Source organism: Lichenostomus cassidix, chromosome 3 (genome assembly GCF_008360975.1).
Source record: "Lichenostomus cassidix isolate B80296 chromosome 3, HeHo_3.0, whole genome shotgun sequence".
In the NCBI taxonomy this organism is placed as follows: domain Eukaryota; kingdom Metazoa; phylum Chordata; class Aves; order Passeriformes; family Meliphagidae; genus Lichenostomus; species Lichenostomus cassidix.
This window is the reverse complement of record NC_139483.1, coordinates 111,835,475-111,856,416: the sequence shown is the minus strand read 5'-3', so window position 1 is coordinate 111,856,416 and position 20,942 is coordinate 111,835,475. Positions and strand designations below refer to the sequence as shown.

General features: G+C 52.8%; 2 protein-coding genes across 3 annotated transcripts in view; one reads left to right on the top strand and one right to left on the bottom strand.

Moving 5' to 3' along the window:
• The first annotated feature begins 2,711 nt into the window (after positions 1–2,711).
• On the top strand, positions 2,712–14,828 carry LOC146440521 (neuronal acetylcholine receptor subunit alpha-2-like). The gene is made up of 7 exons (XM_085057212.1): positions 2,712–2,799; positions 4,631–4,870; positions 7,900–8,045; positions 10,783–10,827; positions 10,926–11,035; positions 12,226–13,318; positions 14,416–14,828. The coding sequence occupies exons 2-7, from the start codon at positions 4,798–4,800 to the stop codon at positions 14,539–14,541; spliced, it is 1,593 nt and encodes a 530-aa protein (XP_084913338.1). The 5' UTR covers positions 2,712–2,799; positions 4,631–4,797; the 3' UTR covers positions 14,542–14,828.
• A 1,955-nt stretch (positions 14,829–16,783) lies between these two features.
• Positions 16,784–20,942, bottom strand: part of PTK2B (protein tyrosine kinase 2 beta) — a 35,313-nt gene continuing 31,154 nt past the window's right edge. For both annotated transcript variants that reach the window (XM_085057211.1, XM_085057210.1), the window contains 6 exons: positions 20,184–20,219; positions 19,861–19,888; positions 19,552–19,598; positions 18,576–18,719; positions 17,741–17,821; positions 16,784–17,655 (listed from right to left, as the gene is read on the bottom strand). In XM_085057211.1, the coding sequence (XP_084913337.1) occupies positions 17,440–17,655; positions 17,741–17,821; positions 18,576–18,719; positions 19,552–19,598; positions 19,861–19,888; positions 20,184–20,219 (552 nt within the window). In that variant the 3' untranslated portion in view covers positions 16,784–17,439. The remainder of the gene's footprint in view (positions 17,656–17,740; positions 17,822–18,575; positions 18,720–19,551; positions 19,599–19,860; positions 19,889–20,183; positions 20,220–20,942) is intronic.

The following is a 20,942-nucleotide window of genomic DNA, read 5'->3' as shown; positions in this document are numbered from 1 at the left end:
CCCTCAGTGGGAAAATCATCTTCCCATTCCCAAAATATTCCCATTCCCAGAGTATTCCCATTCCCATCCCTATCCCATTGGGAAATTCCTCTCCCATTCTCAAAATATTCCTGTTTCCATCCCTGTTCCCATTTCTTTGGTATCTCCCAGTGGGAAAATCCTCTCCCATTCCCAGAATATTCCTGATCCCATCCCTATCCCATTCCCTCAGTGTCTCCCAGTGGGAAAATTCCATTCCATTCCCAAAATATTCCTGTTCCCATCTTCTCCATGTCCCTCAGGGGGAAAATCATCTTCCCATTCCCAGAACATTCCCATTCCCAGAATATTCCCATTCCCATCCCTGTCCCATTGGGAAAATCCTCTCCCATTGCCAAAATATTCCTGTTTCCATTCCCTTGATATCCCCCAGTGGGAAAATCCTCTCCCATTCCCAGAATTTTCCTATCCTCATCCCCTCGGTGTTCCCTTTGCCATTCCCAAAATATTCCCATTCCCATCCCTGTTCCTATCCCACTGGTGTCTCCCATTGGGAAAATCCTCTCCCATTCCCAAAATATTCCTGTTTCCATCTTCTCCATGTTCCTCAGGGGGAAAATCATCTTTCCATTCCCAGAATATTCCCATCCCCATCCCTATCCCAGTGGGAAAATCCTCTCCCATTGCCAAAATATTCCTGTTCCCATCATTTCCACATTGCTTTGATGTCCTCCAGTGGGAAAATCTTCTCCCATTCCCAGAATTTTCCTGATCTCATCCCTGTCCCCATTCCCATAGTGTTCCTCCACTGGGAAAATCCCCATCCCATTCCCAGAATATTCCCATTCCCATCCCTATCCCAGTGGGAAAATCCTCTCCCATTCCCAGAATATTCCTGTTTCCATTCCCTTGATATCCCCCAGTGGGAAAATCCTCTCCCATTCCCAGAATTTTCCTATCCTCATCCCCTCAGTGTTCCCTTTGCCATTCCCAAAATATTCCTGATCCCATCCCTTTCCCATTCCCTCAGTGTTTCCCACTGGGAAAATTCCCTCTAATTCCCAAAATATCCCAATTCCTGAGTGTCCCAAGGGATGGGAATCCCTGGGATAGGAGATGGATGGATCCGCAGGGTGGGGATTAATCCCAGATTTCCCAGTTTTGGGAACAACATTCCCAGTTTTCCTGTGGTTTTTTTGGGAAAAACACGGATCGGGGGGACAATTCCATCCCTCTCATCCCATTTTTCCAGCGGACATTCCCAATCCCTGGAGCTCCCTGAGGTTCCCAGGGAAATTCCCGAAATTCCCTCTGATGGGACAACATCTTGGAGCTTTGGGATTTGCCCTGGGATCCCCTGGGATTCCAAATCCCGAAATTCCATGCTCCAAGTCCTTCCCTAATTCCATCTCTCTCCTCATCCTCACACAATTCCCAATCTTCCTTTCCCTCTCCCCATCCCAATCCCGATCTCTTCCCAAAAAATCCAGGGAATTCCCTCCTTTCCCAGCACTTCCCGATCCTCCTTCCCAGATTTTCCATGATTTTCCCATTTTCCCTCTCCCTCCTCATCCTCACAAAATTCCCAACCCCCTTTTCCCTCTTCCCATCCCATTCTGGTCTCTTCCCTAAAAATACCAGTAATTCCATCCTTTCCCAGCACTTCCCGATCCTTCCCCTCTGTCCTTTCCAGCTTTTCCATGATTTTCTTTTTTTCCCTCTCCTCATCCTCACAGAATTCCCAACCCCTTCTTCCCTCTCCCCATCCCATTCCCAGTCTCTTCCCAAAAATCCCATTAATTCCATCCTTTCCCAGCACTTCCCAATCCTTTCCCCCTCTCCTTTCCAGATTTTCCATTATTTTCCCATTTCCCCTCTCCCTCCTCATCCTCACAGAATTCCCAAACCCCTTTTCCCTCTCCCCATCCCAATCCCGATTTCTTCCCTAAAATTCCCAGAAATTCCATCCTTTCCCAGCACTTCCCGATCCTCCTTCCAAGGTTTTCCATGATTTTTCCATTTTCCCTCTCCTCATCCTCACACAATTCCCACTCCCTTTTTCCCTCTCCCCATCCCAATCCCGATTTCTTCCCAAAAATCCCGGCAATTCCCTCCTTTCCCAGCACTTCCCGATCCTCCTTCCCAGCCTTTCCCTGATTTTCCCTCCTCCAAATCCTTCCCTAATTCCATCTCTCTCCTCATCCTCACACAATTTCCAATCCCCCCTTCCCACTCCCCATCCCAATCCCGATTTCATCCCTAAAATCCCGGCAATTCCCTCCTTTCCCATCACTTCCCGATCCTCCTTCCCAGCCTTTCCCTGATTTTCCCTCCTCCAAATCCTTCCCTAATTCCATCTCCCTCCTCATCCTCACACAATTCCCAATCTTCCTTTCCCTCTCCCCATCCCAATCCCGATTTCTTCCCCAAAATCCCTACAATTCCCTCTTTTCCCAGCACTTCCCGATCCTCCTTCCAAGGTTTTCCATGATTTTTCCATTTTCCCTCTCCCTCCTCATCCTCACAGAATTCCCACTCCCCTTTTTCCCACTCCCCATCCCAATCCTGGTCTCTTCCCCAAAATCCCGGCAATTCCCTCCTTTCCCAGCACTTCCCGATCCTCCTTCCCAGCCTTTCCCTGATTTTCCCTCCTCCCCCTGTCCCTGTCGTCACCTCCCGCCCGGAGTTCGCGCTCAGCCATCCTCCTCCTCCCGATCCCAGTTTTTCCCCGGGAGCGCTCGGCGGCTCCACATCCCGATCCCGCCTCCTCCTCCCGCTCCCGGCGGGAATGTGGGAATGGGGAATCACTCCCGACACCAGGTAACGACATTCCTCGCATCCCGGCGGGGTGGGAAGGGGGAAAAAAGTGGGATTTTCCCGCTGATCTCCGCGATTCCAGCTTTCCGCGGAGCGCTGGGAATGGCCGGGAAGCGCCGGAGAGGGAAACTTTCCCAGCTCCGCGGGAACTTCCCGCTTAAAATTCCCCAAAAATCCCTCCCCGGGCCGCCTCGAAATGCCAGGAATTGGCGATTTATCCCCGGCTGACGCCGGGAGCTTCTCCCGGATCCATCCCTGGATTCAGCCTCCGGCAGCCGCCCGGGGCAGGAATGCGCATCGCTCCGGGAAAGTGCTCGGGAAACCGGGAATGGCATTTGCCAGCCGCGGAGAGGCTTCCGATCCGGCTGGGGATGGAAAATCCAGCCGGGAATTCCTCGGGATGTGGGAATGCCAGGCAGGGCTGAAGGGGGAAGGTCGGGAAGGAAGGTTGGGATCTGCCGGAGCTGCTGATGCCGCTGGAAAAAAAAGCTTGGAAAAGCTCTGGAAATGCCCTGGGAAAAGCCTGGAAAAGGACCGAGGGGGAGAAATTTTTGCAGGGAATTGGGAAGAATTTGGGATGGAGGAAAAAGTCCTGGAAAAACCTAGGAAAAGCCCGAGGGGGAGGAATTTTTGCAGGGAATCGAGAGGGATGTGGGAGCAAGGAAAAGGCCTGGAAAAACCTTGGGAAAAGCCCTGGAAAAGCCTTGGAAAAACCTTGGAAAAAGCCCGAGGGGGTGGAATTGAGGCAGGGAATGGAGAGGGACGTAGGAGCAAGGAAAAGCCCTGGAAAAACCTTGGAAAAGCCTTGGGAAAACCTTGGAAAAGGCCCGAGGGGGAGGAATTTTTTCAGGGATTGATGAGGGATGTGGGAGCAAGGAAAAGACCTGGAAAAGCCCTGGAAAAACCCTGGAAAAGCTCTGAGGGTGGGGAATTTTTGCAGGGAATGGAGAGGGATGCAGGAGTAAGGAAAAATGGTGGGAAAACCTTGGAAAAAGCCCTGGAAAAGCCTTGGGAAAACCTTGGGAAAAGCCCGAGAGGGAGGAATTGTGACAGGGAATGGAAAAGAATTTGGGATCGAGGAAAAGCCCTGGAAAAACCTTGGAAAAACCCCAGGGAGGAGGAGTTTTTGCAGGGAAGGGAGAGGAATTTGGGAGCAAGGAAAAGGCCTGGAAAAACCTGGGAAAAGCCCTGGGAAAGCTCTGTGGGGAGGAATTTTTTCAGGGAATGGAGAGGAATTTGGGATCAGGGAAAAAGCTGCTGTTTTTCCATCCTTTCCATCATCCCGGAATCCTGGAAAACCACGCCGAGGATGAGGATGGATCCGGGAATGTTCCGTGGGTTTTGATCCCTGAAAATTCCAGGCAGGAATTCAACCCCCAAGGAGCCTCAGTGCGGAAAAGGGAGGTGGAAAAATATCCCTAACTCCAGGGAATTCGGAATTCCAGGGATCTGGAAGGTCAATTCCCACCCAAACCACTCCCTGATTCCCGGGAATATTGCGGAAAGGGAATGTCACTCCGGAAAAATCACCTTGGAAGTGAGAATGAATTCCAGAGCCTCTGCAGGGGAAGAATTCCTCCTTTTCCAGGGATTTGCTGCGCCGGGAGGAGAGAATCCAACACATCCATGGATGGATGGATAATCCCTGGAAAACTGGGATCCCTCCGGAGCAGAGCAGCAAATCCCTGGATTTCCCCCTTCCCTCTTTTTCCCGGGAAGCAGATTTTTGGGAATGTTTTCTTGTTGATCTGCCCTGCTGGGATCTGCACTGCTCCAGCCTGGAAAAGCTTTGGGGACAATCCTGGTGACATTCCGGCTCTCTGCTGTTTTCCAGGAATGAAATCCAGGATCGGTGACTCGGCAGCTCATCCCGATCCGGCTGCATCCCGAACCAAATCCATGGAGACGCCGCCGGAATTCTCCCGTGGTGTTCATTCCCGCTGAGCTTCCTTCCCACCAAATTCCAGGGGGGATTTTCCAGCTGCTCCGGGAAAAGGATCCATGGGGAGCATGGGATGGTTTTCCAGCGGGATTTTCCCGCTTTTCTTGTGGTGTTTCTTCGCTTTCCAGGAGGGTAAGGATGGATCTGATTTTTCCGGATTGGGATTTGAGAATTGGGAATTGGGGTTGGGGATTGGGATTTGAGAATTGGGATTTGGGGTTGGGGATTGGGATTTGAGAATTGGGATTTGGGGTTGGGGATTGGGATTTGAGAATTGGGAATTGGGAATTGGGATTTGAGAATTGGGAATTGGGGATTGGGATTTGGGGATTGGGAATTAGGGTTGGGAATTGGGGATTGGGATTTGAGAACTGAGAATTGGGAATTGGGATCTGGGAATGAGGGATTGGGATCTGGGAGTGAGGGATTGGGATTTGAGAACTGGGAATGAGGGAATGGGAATTGGGATCTGAGAATGGGGATTGGGATCTGGGAATGAAGGACTGGGAATTCGGAATGCAGGATTGGAAACTAGGATTGGGGATCGGGATCTGGGAATGTGGGATTTGGATCTGGGATTGAGGGACTGGGAATTCAGAATGCAGGATTGGAAACTGGGATTGAGAAGTGGGATCTGGGAAAGTGGGATTGGGAATTGGGGATTGGGAACTGGGAATAAGGGGCTGGGAATTTGGAATGCGGGATTGGAAATTTGGATCTGGGAATGTGAGATTGGGAGTTGAGAACTGGGAATGTGGGTTTGGGAACTGGGATTGGGATTGGGATCTGGGAATTAGGGATTGGGAATTTGGAATGCAGAACTGGAAATTGGGATTGGGAATCAGGATCTGGGAATGTGGTATTGGGAATACTGAATGCAGGATTAGGGATCAGGATCTGGGAATGAGGGAATTCGGGAATGAGGGATTGGGAATTCGGAATTCAGGATTGGAAATTGGGATTGGGAACTGGGATCAGGATTGGGATCTGGGAATTAGGGATTGGGAATTTGAAATGCAGGACTGGAAATTGGGATTGGGAATCAGGATCTGGAAATTGGGAATTGGGATTGGGGATTGGCATCTGGGAATGTGGGATTGGGAATTTGGAATGCGGGATTGGGGTCTGGGAATGAGGGACTGAAATCTGGGAATTTGGGATTGGGAATTCAGAATGTGGGATTGGAAATTGGGATTGGGAATGAGGAATTGAAATCTGGGAACGCCAACTGGAAAGGAGCTCTGTGGCAAAAAAACCCAGGGAATAAAAACCTTTGGAGAAGGAAGAATGAGGAATAAAATCTTCCAGGATCTGGAAGTTCAGCTTTTCCCTGGAATTCCACAAATTCCAGTTCCCAAGGCTCTGCATTCCCAAGGGAATCACCCACTGGAGTCCTGAGGGGGAAAATTCGGGAAGAGGGAAGGGAACTGTGAATTCCCGATTTCCTTCCATGACAGGCTGGGATGGACTTGGTTTCCCTGCGGATCCATTCCAGAAATTTGGGAAGGGAGAGGGATCTGCTCGGGGTCATTCCATAGGGAATTCACCTCTGGAATCTCACATCCCTCCCGTGCACCCCCAAAATCTGGGAATGCTGGGAAAAAAATGGGATTTGGCTCTTGTTTCCCATCAACATTCCACAAGCTGGGCGCCCAACACCCCCGAGGCTGATTTTAATGGGAATCAATTTAAATTTATTGGGAATTCAGGCGAATTCCCGGCTGGAACACAACCCCGGGAGTTTGGGATGAGTTGTGGGGTGAAATTCCCATCCTGATTCCCGGGAAAAGCCAGCTGGACCACAAGTCCTTGGTGGTCCATCCATCCCTGTATCCCTTCTCCATCCCTCCCTCCATCCCTGTTTTCCTCTCTCCATCCCTTTTCCATCCCTGTATCCCTCTGTCCTTCTGTTTTCCATCCCTCCATCCCTCCCTACAGCATTTTCCATCCTTTTTCCCTCCCTTTTCCATGTCTTTTCAATCCTTTCATCCCTCCATCCATCCATTTTCCATCCCTTTTCCATCCATTTTCCATCTCTTCATCCCTTCCTCCATCCCTCCCTTCATGCCTTTTCCATGCCTTTTCCATGCCTCTCTCCATGCCTTTTCCATGCCTTTTCCATGCCTTTTCCATGCCTGTATTCCTCCCTCCATCCCTTTTCCATCCCTGTATCCTTTGTCCAACCATCTGTCCCTTTTCCATCCCTTCTCTCTCCCTTTATCCCTTTTCCAACTCTGTGTCCCTCTCTCCTTCTGTTTTCCATCCTTTTATCCCTCCCTCCATCCTTTCATCCCTTCCTCCCTTCCTCCATTCCTTTTCCATCTCTTTTCCATCCTGTATCCCTTCTCCAACCGTCTATCACATCTCCATCCCTGTATCCCTCTCTCCTTCTGTTTTCCATCTTTTTATCCTTCCCTCCATCCCTTCATCCATCCCTCCATCCATTTTCCATCCCTTTTCCATCCCTTTATCCCTCCCTCCCTCCCTCCCTCCCTCCCTCCATCCTTTTATCCCTCTTTCCCTGCCTCTCTCCCTTTTGCATCTCTTTTCCATCCTGTATCCCTTCTCCAACCATCTATCCCATCTCCATCCCTGTATCCCTCTCTCCTTCTGTTTTCCATCTTTTTATCCTTCCCTCCATCCCTTCATCCTTCCCTCCATCCATTTTCCATCCCTTTTCCATCCCTTTTCCATCCCTTTATCCCTCCCTCCCTCCCTTTATCCCTCCCTCCCTCCCTTTCCCTCTTTCCCTCCCTCCCTCCCTTTATCCCTCCCTCCCTCCCTTTATCCCTCCCTCCCTCCCTTTCCCTCTTTCCTCCCTCTCCTCCTCCTCTTTCCTCTCTCTCCCTCCTCCTCCTCCTCCCTCCCTCCATCCCTTTCCCATCCCTTTCCCATCCCTTTCCCATCCTCCCTCCCCCCGCTGGCTCCCGGAAATTTATGGATCCCTGCAGCGAGCGAGGCCAGGGATTTTAAGGAAAACAGCCAAGGATTTTAAGGAAAACTCCTTCCCATCCCAACCTCGGGAATTTCCTCTGGAAAACCCACATCCACCCCTGTGCCGAGCTCAAAGCCAAACCAGTGGCACCAGTCAGGGCAGCGGGAGGGGACTGGGATGGATCCGGATGGGGTTCATTCCCAAAATTCCCGAATTCCCGCCGCAGCCGCCGGCCAGCGCCGGAGCCACGCGGAGGATCGGCTCTTCAAGCGCCTCTTCTCGGGATACAACCGCTGGTCACGGCCTGTTCCCAACACTTCCGACGTGGTCATCGTCCGCTTCGGCCTCTCCATCGCCCAGCTCATCGACGTGGTGCGTCATTCCCGGGATTCCTGGGATTCCTGGGATTCCTGGGATTCCTGGGATTCCTGGGATTCCCGATCCGGCTGGGTTTGAGGAATCCCAGAATGGTTTGGATGGGATTTGTGGATCTTAAATCACATCTCATTCCAGCCCTGACACTTCCCATGATCCCAGGGGGATCCAAATCCATCCTTGGACATTCCCAGGGATCCAGGGGCAGCCACAGCTTCCCTGGGAATTCCAGCCCAGGGAATTCCTTCCCAACATCCCAGCCCAAGCTCCCCTTTCCCACTGGGAAGCCATTCCCTGTGTCCATCCATCCATCCATCCATCTGTCCCTCTATCCCTATCCATCTCTACCTCTATCTCCTTATCTCCCATCCCTCTATCCCCCGATCCCAATACATCTATCCCCCTATCCATTTCTCCCCCATCCCATATCCATCTATCCCCCTGTACCTCTGTCTCCCTATCCCTCCATCCTTCTACCCCATCCTGATCCATCTCTCCATCCATCCACCCATCCATCCATCCATCCATCCATCCATCCATCCCTGTATCCCCCATCCCCTCATCCCTCTATCCCACATCCATTTCTCCATTTCTCCCTCTATTCCCTTATCTCCCATCCCTCTGCCCTCTTGTCCCCCATCCCTATCCCTTATCTCTCTATCCCCTTATCTTCCATCCTTCCACCCATCCATCCCTCTATCCCCCATTCCCTTATCTCCCGTTCCTCTATCCTTCTATCCAGATCCCTCTATCCTGATCCCTGTATCCTGATCCCTCTATCCATCTATCCCTCTGTTCCCTATTCTCTTATCTTCCATTCCTCTATCCCTCTATCCAGATCCCTCTATCCCACTACTCCTCTATCCATCTATCCCTCTATTCCCTATTCCCTTATTTTCCATTCATCTATCCCCATCCCTCTATCCCTCTATCCTTCTATTCCTGTATCCATCTATTCCTCTATCTCCTATCTCCCCATCCCAACCCCTCTATTTCTCTATCTCTCTATTTCTCTATCCCTCTATCCATCAATCCGTCTATCCCCTATTCCTGTATCCCTCTACCCTGTACCCCCTATCCATCTATCCCCATCCCTGTATCCATCTATCCCTCTATCCCCTATTCCTGTATCTATCTATCCCTCTATCCCTGTACCCATCTGTCCCTCTATCCCTCTATCCCCTATTCCTGTATCCTTCTATTCCTGTATCCATCTATCCTTCTATCCCTCTGTCTATTCCTCTATGCCCTATGCCCCATATCCTGATCCTTCTAACCCCTCTCCCTGTATCCATCTATCCCCTATCCCTGTATCCTTCTATCCCCTCTCCCTGTATCCCTCTATCCCCTATCCCTGTATCCATCTGTCCCTCTATCCCTGTATCCATCTATCCCCTATCCCTGTGTTCATCTGTCCCTCTATCCCTCTATCCCTGTATCCATCTATCCCTCTATCCCTGTATGCATCTATTCATCTATCCCTCTATCCCAGTCCGTCTATCCCTCTATGCCAATCCCTCTATCCCTCTATCCCTATATCCATCTATCCCTCTATCCTGATCCCTCTATCCATCTATCCCTGTATCCATCTATCGCTCTATCCCTCTATCCTGACCCCTCCATCCCTCTATTCCAATCCCTCTTTCCCTCTATCCCTGTGTCCATCTATCCCTCTATCCCTGTTATCCATCTAGCCCTCTATCCCATATCTCTGTATCCATCTACCCCTCTATCCCCTATCCCTCTAGGACTCTGTCCCTCTATCCCCTATCCCTATATCCGTCTATTCCAGTCCTGATCCCTCTATCCATCTATCCCTCTATCCCTCTATCCCTCTATCCCACTATCCCTCTATCCCTCTATCCCAATCCCTCTATCCCCTATCCCTGTATCCATCTACCCCTCTATCCCTGTTATCCATCTATCCCTCTATCCCAATCCCTCTATCCATCTATTCCTCTATCCCATATCCCTGTATTGATCTACCCCTCTATCCCCTATCCCTCTATCCATCTATCCCCTATCCCAGTATCCCTCTATCCATCTCTCCCTCTATCCCAGTCCCTCTAACCCTCTATCCCAATCCCTCTATCGCCTATCCTTCTATCCATCTATACCTCTACCTCAATTCCTCTATCCTGTACCCCTGTATCCATCTATCCCTCTATCCATCTATCCATTTATCTCCTATCTATCCCTGTATCCATCTATCCCCTATCACTATCTATCTATGGATCCCAATCCATCTATTCCCCTATCCCTCTATCCCCTATCCCTGTATCCATCTATCCCCTATCCCCCCATCCCAATCTCTCAATTCCTCTATCCATCGATCTAACCCTATCCCGATCCATCTATTCCCCTGTCCCTCTATCCCTCTATCCCGATCCCTCTCTCCTCTATCCCTGTATCCATCTATCCTCTATCCCCCCATCCCAATCCATCTATCCCTCTATCTATCCATTCATCCATCTATCCCCTGTCCTTCTATCCCTGTATCCATCAATTCCCCTATTCCTGTATCCCCCAATCCTCTCTCCCACCCCTCTCTCCCTCCATCCCCGAGCCGATCCCCGCCAAAAGCAATTCCCTGCTGCCCTCTAGTGCCCAGAGATCCCAAGAAACCCCAATCCTCGGGAGCCGATCCCGATAAAAGCTGGGATTTAGGGACGAGGCGTGAACGGGACAATCCCTCGGGATGTCCCCGCTGGCTCATCCCTCTTTCCCACCGCAGGATGAGAAGAACCAAATGATGACCACCAACGTCTGGCTGAAGCAGGTAGGAGCTGATCCCGATCTGGGATTGGGATTTGGGAATGGCCCTGCCTGGGGTGGCTCGGTGGTGTCCCCATGGATCTGTGCCGTGTGTCCCGGCAGGAATGGAGCGACTACAAACTGCGCTGGGATCCGGCGGAGTTCGACAATGTCACCTCCATCCGGGTGCCCTCCGAGATGATCTGGATCCCGGATATCGTCCTGTACAACAAGTGAGGGATGGGAAATGTTGGGGAAGATGGAATAGGAAAGCCTTATAAGTATGATTGCCTTGCAAAAGATGCTGAGGATATGGAAAATATGAGCGATATTGAAATGAAGACAAGGTTCAAGTTGTAGAGTAACTAAAAAACAATGGTATGGCCACGGAAGGTAATCCCCCTTCTTGATAGAGCAATGCCCTCTGCCCAGGCAGGTCCAAATGTCAGAGCAGACCCTGCCTGCCTGGTAGAGATCCCAAAAAGCAGTTTTTTTAAGGTTTGAAACATGACCCTGTATGGTAATGTGATGATTCTTATAGGCTGTATGTAAATGCTGTAGGGTTTGTAGCTTGTCTTAGATTGGTTAAAGAGAATTAGAATATTTAACAGAGAAGATGATTTATTGCATTGTAAACAGCAAATTGCTCTCTTTTACGCTCTTTTACTCTCTTCTTTCTGCTCTCTCTCCCTCTCTCTCTCTCTTTTCCCTGGCCTGCTTTGGGCTGCATCTTGCAGCCTAGCAGGCCTCTCACCCACGCCCTTTCGCAATAAACCCTCAAGTTCTAAAACTCATCTTTAGAGATCTCTTGACCCTATTTTATCTCCATAACTAAACCCCATGGAGTTCCTTCCTTACAGGGAAACCCTGGGATAGCTGGGAATTCCCTTCCCTGAATCTCTTCTCTTCCCCTTCCCCTCTATCCCATTCCATCCCTCCATCTCACCCTATCCCATTTCTGTAACTCATCCCATCCCACCTTCATCTCATCTTCATCCCATCCCATCTCATCTTCATCTTCATCCCATCCCAATCTCATCTTCATCCCATCCCATCTCATCCCATCCCATCCTTTCCCATCCCATCCCATGTTCATCTCATCCCATCTCATCTTTGTCTTCATCCCATCTCATCTTCATCCCATCCCATCCTGCCCCATCTTGTCCCATCCCCATCCCATCCCATCCCATCCAATCGACAATCCCAATCCCAATCCCATCCTATTATCCCATCCCATCCCCTTATCCCATCCCCTCCCATCCCATCCCATCCCATCCCATCCCATCCCATCCCATCCCATTTACAATCCCAATCCCATCCCCTTATCCCATCTCATCTTCATCCCATCCCATCCCCAATCCCATCATTCCCAGCCCCATTTCCCGGGAACACCACTCTGACCCCATCCCTCTCCGTCCCGCAGCGCCGACGGCGAGTTCGCGGTGACGCACATGACCAAGGCGCACCTGTTCTGGGACGGGACGGTCAAGTGGGTTCCACCGGCCATCTACAAGAGCTCCTGCAGCATCGACGTCACCTTCTTCCCCTTCGACCAGCAGAACTGCAAGATGAAGTTCGGCTCCTGGACCTACGACAAGGCCAAGATCGACCTGGAGAACATGGACCACCACGTGGACCTCAAGGACTACTGGGAGAGCGGCGAGTGGGCCATCATCAACGCCATCGGCACCTACAACTCCAAGAAGTACGACTGCTGCACGGAGATCTACCCCGACATCACCTTCTACTTCGTCATCCGCCGCCTGCCGCTCTTCTACACCATCAACCTCATCATCCCCTGCCTCCTCATCTCCTGCCTCACCGTCCTGGTCTTCTACCTGCCCTCGGACTGCGGTGAGAAGATCACGCTCTGCATCTCCGTGCTGCTGTCCCTCACCGTCTTCCTGCTGCTCATCACCGAGATCATCCCGTCCACCTCGCTGGTCATCCCACTGATCGGCGAGTACCTGCTCTTCACCATGATCTTCGTCACGCTCTCCATCATCATCACCGTCTTCGTGCTCAACGTGCACCATCGCTCGCCCAGCACGCACACCATGCCGCGCTGGGTCCGCAGCTTCTTCCTGGATCTCATCCCGCGCTGGCTCTTCATGAAGAGGCCGCCGGCGCTGCCACCGCCCGAGGGGACGGGGGGACAGTATGACCTCCCCGGGACGCGGCTCAGCACGTCCCGCTGCTGGCTGGAGACCGACGTGGATGACAAGTGGGAAGAGGAGGAGGAGGAGGAGGAAGAAGAGGAGGAGGAAGAGGAGGAGAAGGTCTATCCCGGCAATCCCGCGGAATCTCACGCCCAGGGAACGCAATTCCGCTACGGCCAGGCCGGGAAGGAATCCGGGGGCTCGGCGTCCCGCAGATCATCCAAGGGGAAGGAGGAGGAGGAGGAGGAGGAGGAAGGCTCGGAGCAGGGCCTGGCGCTGTCTCCCAGGATTCTGAAGGCCCTGGAAGGGGTGCAGTACATCGCGGATCACCTGCGGGCCGAGGATGCTGACTTCTCCGTGAGTTCTGGGAGCCATGGGATTGGAGATCCCAAAAATGGGATCTGGAGGATGGGTCTGGAGATCCCAAAACTGGGAAGGGCATTTCTGGAAGCCATGGATGGATCCTGAGGATCTCAAAATGGGAAGGGTAGTTCTGGGAGCCACAGATGGGTCTGGAGATGCCAAAAATGGGAAGGACGGTTCTGGGAGCCACAGATGGGTTCAGCAATCCCAAAAATGAAAAGGGCAGTTCTGGGAGCCATGGATGGGTTTGGAGATCCCAAAAATGGGAAGGTCCATTCTGGGATCCATGGTTGGATCCTGAGGACCCAGAACTGGGAATGGTCAGTTCTGGGATCCATAGTTGGTTCCTGAGGATCCAAAAGTGAGAAGGTCAGTTCTGGGATTGAAAATTGGGAAGGTCAGTTCTGGGATCCAAAATGAGGTCAGTTCCTGAGGATCCAAAACCAGGGAAGGTCAGTTCTGGGATCCACAATTGGGTCCTGAGGATCCCAAAAATGGGAGGGTCAGTTCTGGGATTGAGAAATAGGAATGGTCAGTTCTGGGATCCATGATCAGTTCCTGAGGACCCAGAACTGGGGATGGTCAGTTCTGCAATCCATAGTTGGATCCTGAGGATCCGAAACCAGGGAAGATCAGTTCTGGGATCCGTGGTTGGATCCTGAGGACCCAAAAACAGGAAAGTCAGGAAGGTCAGTTCTGGGATCCATGATCAGTTCCCAAGAATCCAAAACCAGGGAGAAGATCCATGACCACCCCTGGGATATTCCTGGCCCACAGGGTCAGCCGAGGGTTCCTCCAGCTCCCGTTGGCTTTGGGAATGTTGGAGATTCCTCTCCCACCCTTGGGACTTTGCTCAAAGGCCACATTCCCACTTTTCCCAAAGTGGTTTTGGAAAATCCTGGGTGGGATCAGCTCTGCTCAGGAGACCTCCACCCCCACCCTGGGATTTCTCAGGAAACTCCAATGTTTTCCCAAGACTCCTCACCCAGAGGCATCCAGCAGATCCCCAGGAAGCCCTGGGTGCTCTCCTCATCCCATGGGATTCCCGGGAAGGGATTCCCAAGGGATTGACAGGCATTTTCTGCTGGCAGGTGAAGGAAGACTGGAAATACGTGGCCATGGTGATCGACCGGATCTTCCTGTGGATGTTCATCATCGTCTGCCTGCTGGGCACCGTGGGGCTCTTCCTGCCGCCCTACATGGCCGGGATGATCTAGGATCTGGCCGGGATGTGGTGGGAATGGTGGTGACCACATCCCACCAGGGCCGGGGAGGACATGGAGCCGTGGAAAAGCTTGGATGGGAATGTGGGGTGGAGAAAGGGATATGGCAATGGGTGGCCTGGAGACGGTGGTGACCACAGGGTGTCCATGGATGATGTGGGATATGGATGTGATCCTGGAACCCCATGATCCCTTCATGCCATGATCCCAGGAGGTCATGGGACAGGGATAATGCTGTGTGTGGTCTGTGCAGAGGGGACATGGACATCAGCCCAGGATCCCATGATTCCAGGAGGTTGTGGGACAGGCAAAACGCTTCAGATGGTTTGTGGAGAAGGGTCATGGGCATGATCCCATGATCATGTGATCACATGATCCATCATCCCACAATCCCATGATCCCAGGAGGTCATGGGACAGGGAAAATGCTCCAGATGGTCTGTGCAGAAGGGAGGTGGACATGATCCCACAATCCCTTGTTCCCATCGTCCCATGATCCCAGGAGGTCATGGGACAGGGATGATGCTCCAGATGGCCTGTGCAGGAGGGATGTTGACATGATCCCATAATCCTGTGATCCCATGATCCCAGGAAGCTGTGGGACAGGAAAAATGTTCCAGATGGTCTGTGGAGAAAGGGCACAGACCTGATCCCATCATCCCAGGAGGTCCCAGGACAAGGATGATGCTGTGGATGATCTGTGCAGAAGGGATACAGACCTAATCCCATCATCCCAAAATCCCACAATCCCATGATCCCAGGAGGTTGTGGGACAGGGATGACACTGGATGGTCTGTGCAGAAGAGGTGTGGACAGGATCTGATGATCCCAGGAAGTTGTGGGACAGGGGATAATGGGATGATCTGTGCAGAAGGGATATGGACATCACCCCAAGATCCCAAAATCCCGCAATCCCAGGAGTTCCCTGCTCTGCCCAGGTGCTGCCCTTCCCCACCCCCCCAAACAAGCAGTTCCTTCCCACCCCACACCAGAACTCAGGAGGGAGATGGCGAGAGCCCACCTGGAAATGGGGGTGGCGTAGAAGGGAAAATCCACCTGGATACACCCATGGATCCTGGGATTCATGGAATGCTGCTGGGTTTGCTGGAACAGCAGGAAGCTGCTCTCCTGGATCCATCCCAATCCCACCTCAGATCCCAAACCACCTGACCCTGACAGCTGCTGCATTCCAGCTTTTCATTCCCAGCTTCCATAAACCCTCCAGGCCACACGGAGCACCTGGTCCCGTTTTCCACACCCTGAGACACACCGGGATTTTTCCCGCTTCGTTTTCCCTCCTGGAGCACAACCGGGAAGCTTTCAGGGAACATTCCGTGCTTTCAGGAGTGAAACGAGCTGGAATAATAGTGCCACGGCAGGACAGGCACATCCCGAGGGTGTCCCTGCCACTTCCAGAGCCTTCGGAGCCGGGATATGGATGAGCTCAGGCGCAGGGACACGTGGGGGGAGTGTCCAACCGGATCATGCCAGGAGCTCCTGGATATGGACAGGGATCTCCTGGGAAGGTCATGTTGGAACTGCATCATTCCAGGGGGGTGGGGATGACCAGGCATGGATAAAATCCAGGAATTATGGAATTATTTCGGTTGGAAAAGCTCTCAAGGCTGAGTCCAACCATTCCCAGCACTGCCAAGGCCACCACTGATCTATATCCTCCCAAATCCACTGGGATTTAAATCCCTTCAGGAATGGGGACTCCACAACTGCCCTGGGCTGGAAAAGCCTTTCCAGGGTGGAATTGTTCCCAATATCCAACTAAATCTCCCCTGGCACAGCTTGAGATTGTTCCATCCCATCCCATCCCATCCCCATTCCCAATCCCATTCCCATCCCATCAGAGCAGATCCCGATCCCACCTGGCTGCACCCTTTTGGCATGGAATTCCAGAGGGAGTAGCTCCCTCCGGATCCTCCTTTTCTCCTCAGCCACTCCTGGTGCTCCAGCCCCATTCCCAGCTCCATTCCCTTCCCTGGACACACTCCTTGTCCTTCTTGGAATGAGAAGCCACCACCCCAAGCTCTGGGGTGACCCCAGCTGTGACCCCTATTTTGGGGGAAACCCCACTTAGGGCGGGAATGCTCATCCCATTCCATGGGCAAGCACTCCATTCCCACGATCCCAAGGAGAAGTCTCAGAGCTCCGAGAATCCCAACCACTCCGCTTTCCAGGGAAATTCCAGGGGATGGGGGTGACAGGAAGGACAGGCCACGGCAGGATTTGGTGCACGGTTTATCTCAGCCAGAATAAACTGGGAAAACTGCAGGAAAAACGCTGGGGAAAAGCCCGAACCGCCCGGCTCCCGGCCGGAAGCACGAACCCGACAGAGCCGCGGTTTTGCTGGCGGAGCTCACACAAAACTCAGGAAAAACGCGGCTGGAAGAGGCACCGTTCCCCAGGCTCGTGTCCCCCAAGGCCGCGATCCACGGGGAGCTCGTCCCTGCCCGGATTCCGCAGGCTCCGGAAGTGAATCCCGCTTCCCGCCATTAAATAAACTCTGCTATACAATGTACAAGGAGAACTCCGACGGCATTCCGGCGGGAATTCCGGCCTCCCCCAAAATCCGTTTCCTCGGCCCCAAAATCCAGGTCCCCGTCCCGCCGTGCCGCCCGCGGCCGTCCGCGCTCGGAGGATGGATCGATCCATGGATACAGCCGGGAAGCCGCCGAGCCGGGGGGATCTTCATCCGCCGGATCACCCCCCCAGCCCTTTTCCAGGGGAAAAACCACCGGGAAAAGCCTCCTGTCTCCCGAAGAGCAACGCGACACTGACAGACACGAGCGGCTGGGAAGAGGGAGAGCGGGAAAACCGCGGGAAAACCACGGGAGACACACAAAAAGCCGACTCCTCCCGGATCCACCGGCACGGAATTCCCTCATTCCGGGCACGGCTTGGCCAGGTTGGCCTGGAGCTTGGCTTGGTCCACGGCGTCCAGGAGGTTCTTGGCGTCCACGGCCAGGGTGTGGGAAGCCGTCAGCATCTGCCGCTGGAATTCCGCGCTGAGGGAAGTGCCGGAATTCTGCTGCGCCAGGCGCATCTTGCTGATCAGGTTGGCCAAGTCCTTGTTGAGCAGCTTCTGGGTGCCCTCGATCTGGCAGGGATTTTCGGGAATTCAGAGGGAATCCCGCCGGAATGTCACCCCCTCCCCGCCCCGTTCCCGCCATTCCCGCTCCTACCTCGGTGCGGGAAGCGGCAGGAAGGTCGGGAAGGATCTCGTCGACGCTCCCGATCAGCTTCCGTAGGGAAAGGCCGACGTTCTGGGGGAGGGAAGGGTTGGGATGGATCCAGGATGGATCCAGGGATGGATCCGGGTGATTCCCAGCGGGAATGGTTTGGGTGGCTGAGGGGAGAATTCCATTCGGGAGAGGGGAGTGGTGGGAGAATCTCCCACTGTTGAGCCAAGGATCCAATGGAGGAGCTGGGAATGTTGGGAATTTTCCCAACATTGAGCCAAGGATACACTGGAGGAACTGGAACTGGAACTGGGAGAATCTCCCACCATTGATCCAAGGACCCAATGGAGGAGCAGGGAATGCTGGGATTGCATCCATCATTCATCCATGGATACAGTGGAGGAGCTGGGAATGCTGGGATTGCTCCCGCTATGGATCCATGGATCCAATGGAGGAACAGGGAATGCTGGGATTGCTCCTGCTGTTGATCCAAGGATACACTGGAGGAGCAGGGAATGCTGGGATTGCTCCCACCATGGACCCAAGGATCCAATGGAATAACTAGGAATGCTGGGATTGCTCCCGCTATTGATCCAAGGATGCAATGGAGGAGCAGGGAATGCTGGGATTGCTCCCACCATGGACCCAAGGATCCAATGGAATAACTAGGAATGCTGGGATTGCTCCCACCATTGATCCAAAGATCCAATGGATGAAACAGGGAATGCTGGGATTGCTCCCACCACTGATCCAAGGATCCAATGCTCCTCCCATTGGGAGCCACTCAGGAGCCTCATTCCCATCTCCCGCGGAATTCCAGGGGTGATCCCTGCCCTACCTTGACCACCAGGATGTATCCATCGGGAGGCACGTGGCTGATCTCGTTCTTCAGCTGCAGCACGGCGCGGACCAGATCCATGACATTCCCGTAGACGGGATCATCCGTGCGGTCCAGGTTGGCCGTGGGAGCCGGCTGGATGGACTGCCAGGAAACAGGGATACTGCGGGATCAGATGGATTCGGGGAAAAGAGGGAAAAACCAACACCTGGCTGGAGAGGCTGTGGTGTTCCCATCCCTGGAAGTGTTCAGGGAAAGGTTGGAGTAGCCTGGGATCGTGGGAGGTGTTGGGATTGGAATGGGATGGGATTGAAGATCCCTTCCCATCCAAACCATTCCGGGATTCTGGGATCAAGGACACTCGGAATCCATCCAGAGGGATTTTTATGGAAGTCGGGGATGGCAAAGGGAAGGGAGATCCTTCCTGGAGCCCTGAGATTCCCAGTGAACTCTCTCAATCCCAAAATTCCTTCTCAGAGAGGAGTTGGGATGGGGATGGATCCAATCTCGGGCTGGGAGAGCAGGGAATGCTCAGCTGGAGAAGGGAAAATCCAGGGAATGCTTGGGAACTTTTCCAGAGCTTTCCAGGAGCTCCAGGAGAGCTGGAGAGGGATTTGGGAAAAGGGCTGGAGGGCCAGAAGACAGGGAATGGCTTCCCAGTGGGAAAGGGGAGCTTGGGCTGGGATGTTGGGAAGGAATTGCTGGCTGGGCTGGAGTTCCCAGGGAAGCTGTGGCTGCCCCTGGATCCCTGGGAATGTCCAAGGAAAAGTTGGATCATCCTGGATTGGTGGGAGATATCCCTGGGATGAGTTTTGCACCCAAACCACTCTGGAATTTTTTGGAACCCACTTCCCACCCACGATCCCGATCCTGCTGGGTCTGCCTGACTCCCTTGGAGATGGGAAGAGCAGGAAAATTCCCTTCCCGGGAATTCTGGAGGTGGAAAAGGAGGATCCAGACCCATCCCAGGTCTCACCTGAGCCCCGAGTCTGGGAGGCTTCTGGGGAGGCCCCGTGAATTGTGCTGCACCAGAGCGAGGAAAAGGAAGGAAAATCATTCCGTGGAAATGTGGGAATTCCCCAGGATCCATGGGATTTGTCCCACATCCCCTCCCCAACCTCCCCGCCCCATCCCAGCTTCCCACGGATCCCATTCCCACCCCCAGGAGAAGCAGCTCCTCCCTAAATGTGTCCCTCAGGAATGTGGGATTTCATCCCTGGAATATCCGGGGAAACATTCCCGAGAATCCCAACAGCCCAAAGAGGGAATTCCACCGGGAACTCACTGTAATCCGTCTCCTTCTCCGGGAGAAGCTGCGGAAGGAGAAAGAAAATCGGGAATTAGAGGCTGCAAAGCCGGGATGGAGGGAGGGAAGAGGGAGGAGGCGTCGCCATTCCCTCCTGGAATGTCAGGAAGGATCGGGGAATCCACCCCGCCAGGATATCCAATATTCAGGATAATTTTCCCAAATAAATAAAAAATAAATAAATATTTATCAGCCACCCATGGAAACAGGAATGAGGAGCTTCAGATATTCCCAAAAAAAAGCGGGGGTGGACCCAAAACTGGCCCAGCCTGGATTTTCCAGGGATTGCTGGAATCACTCACCGGAGGAATGTTGTTGTTCATGAACACCGTGGGATCCTGGAAAAGGGGAAAAGGTTGTGTGAGGCATGGGAAAATGGGGAAAAATGGGGGAAAAATGGGGGGAAAAGGGAAAAAAGGGGAGGGAAAAGTGAAAAAAGGGGGAGAAAAGGTGGGGAAAAGGAAAAAAGGGGAAAAAAAGGGGTGGGGAAGGGAGGAAAACCCAGGATTTCCTAATTTCCAGGAGACTCCTGGAACATTTCCCCCAGGAAAGGAGCACTGCAGGATCCAGGATTTTGGGATGGGAAAGGGATTTTTTTTTTCCCCAGGAAGCAGGAATTTGCTTTCTCAAAATCCCAATCCCCAAAACATTAAGAAATCCATTAAAATGCAGCTGGAAGTGCTTTAAAATCGCCCAAAATTCCAAATGTTCCTTTGGATATGGAGCAGCTCCAGGGGGGTTTGACAGGGCTGGAAAATGAAGGGATGCCAAAGGTTTGGCTGGCAGAGGAGCTGTTTTTCCATGGAAAAATTGGCTTTTCCAGCCAGGAATGGCTTTTCCACATCCTTTTTCCCTGGGAGGGTGGGGAGGGGCTGGGCTGGAATTCCCAGAGAATCCATGGCTGCCTCTGGATCCCTGGGAATGTCCAGGGAAAGGCTGGAGCAGCCTGGGATGGTGGGAAGTGTCCCTGGAATGGGATGGGATTTGAGGTCCTTTCCCACCCAAATCATTCCAGGATTCTGGGATTCCGGGATCAAGGACACTCGGAATCCATCCAGAGT

Coding starts and splice junctions, on each gene's coding strand:
- LOC146440521 (XM_085057212.1), top strand. CDS start 4,798: ATGGGGAGCATGGGATGGTTTTCCAGCGGGATTTTCCCGCTTTTCTTG. Junction 10,828..10,925: donor CCAACGTCTGGCTGAAGCAG/GTAGGAGCTGAT, acceptor GTGTCCCGGCAG/GAATGGAGCGACTACAAACT. Junction 13,319..14,415: donor CCGAGGATGCTGACTTCTCC/GTGAGTTCTGGG, acceptor TTCTGCTGGCAG/GTGAAGGAAGACTGGAAATA.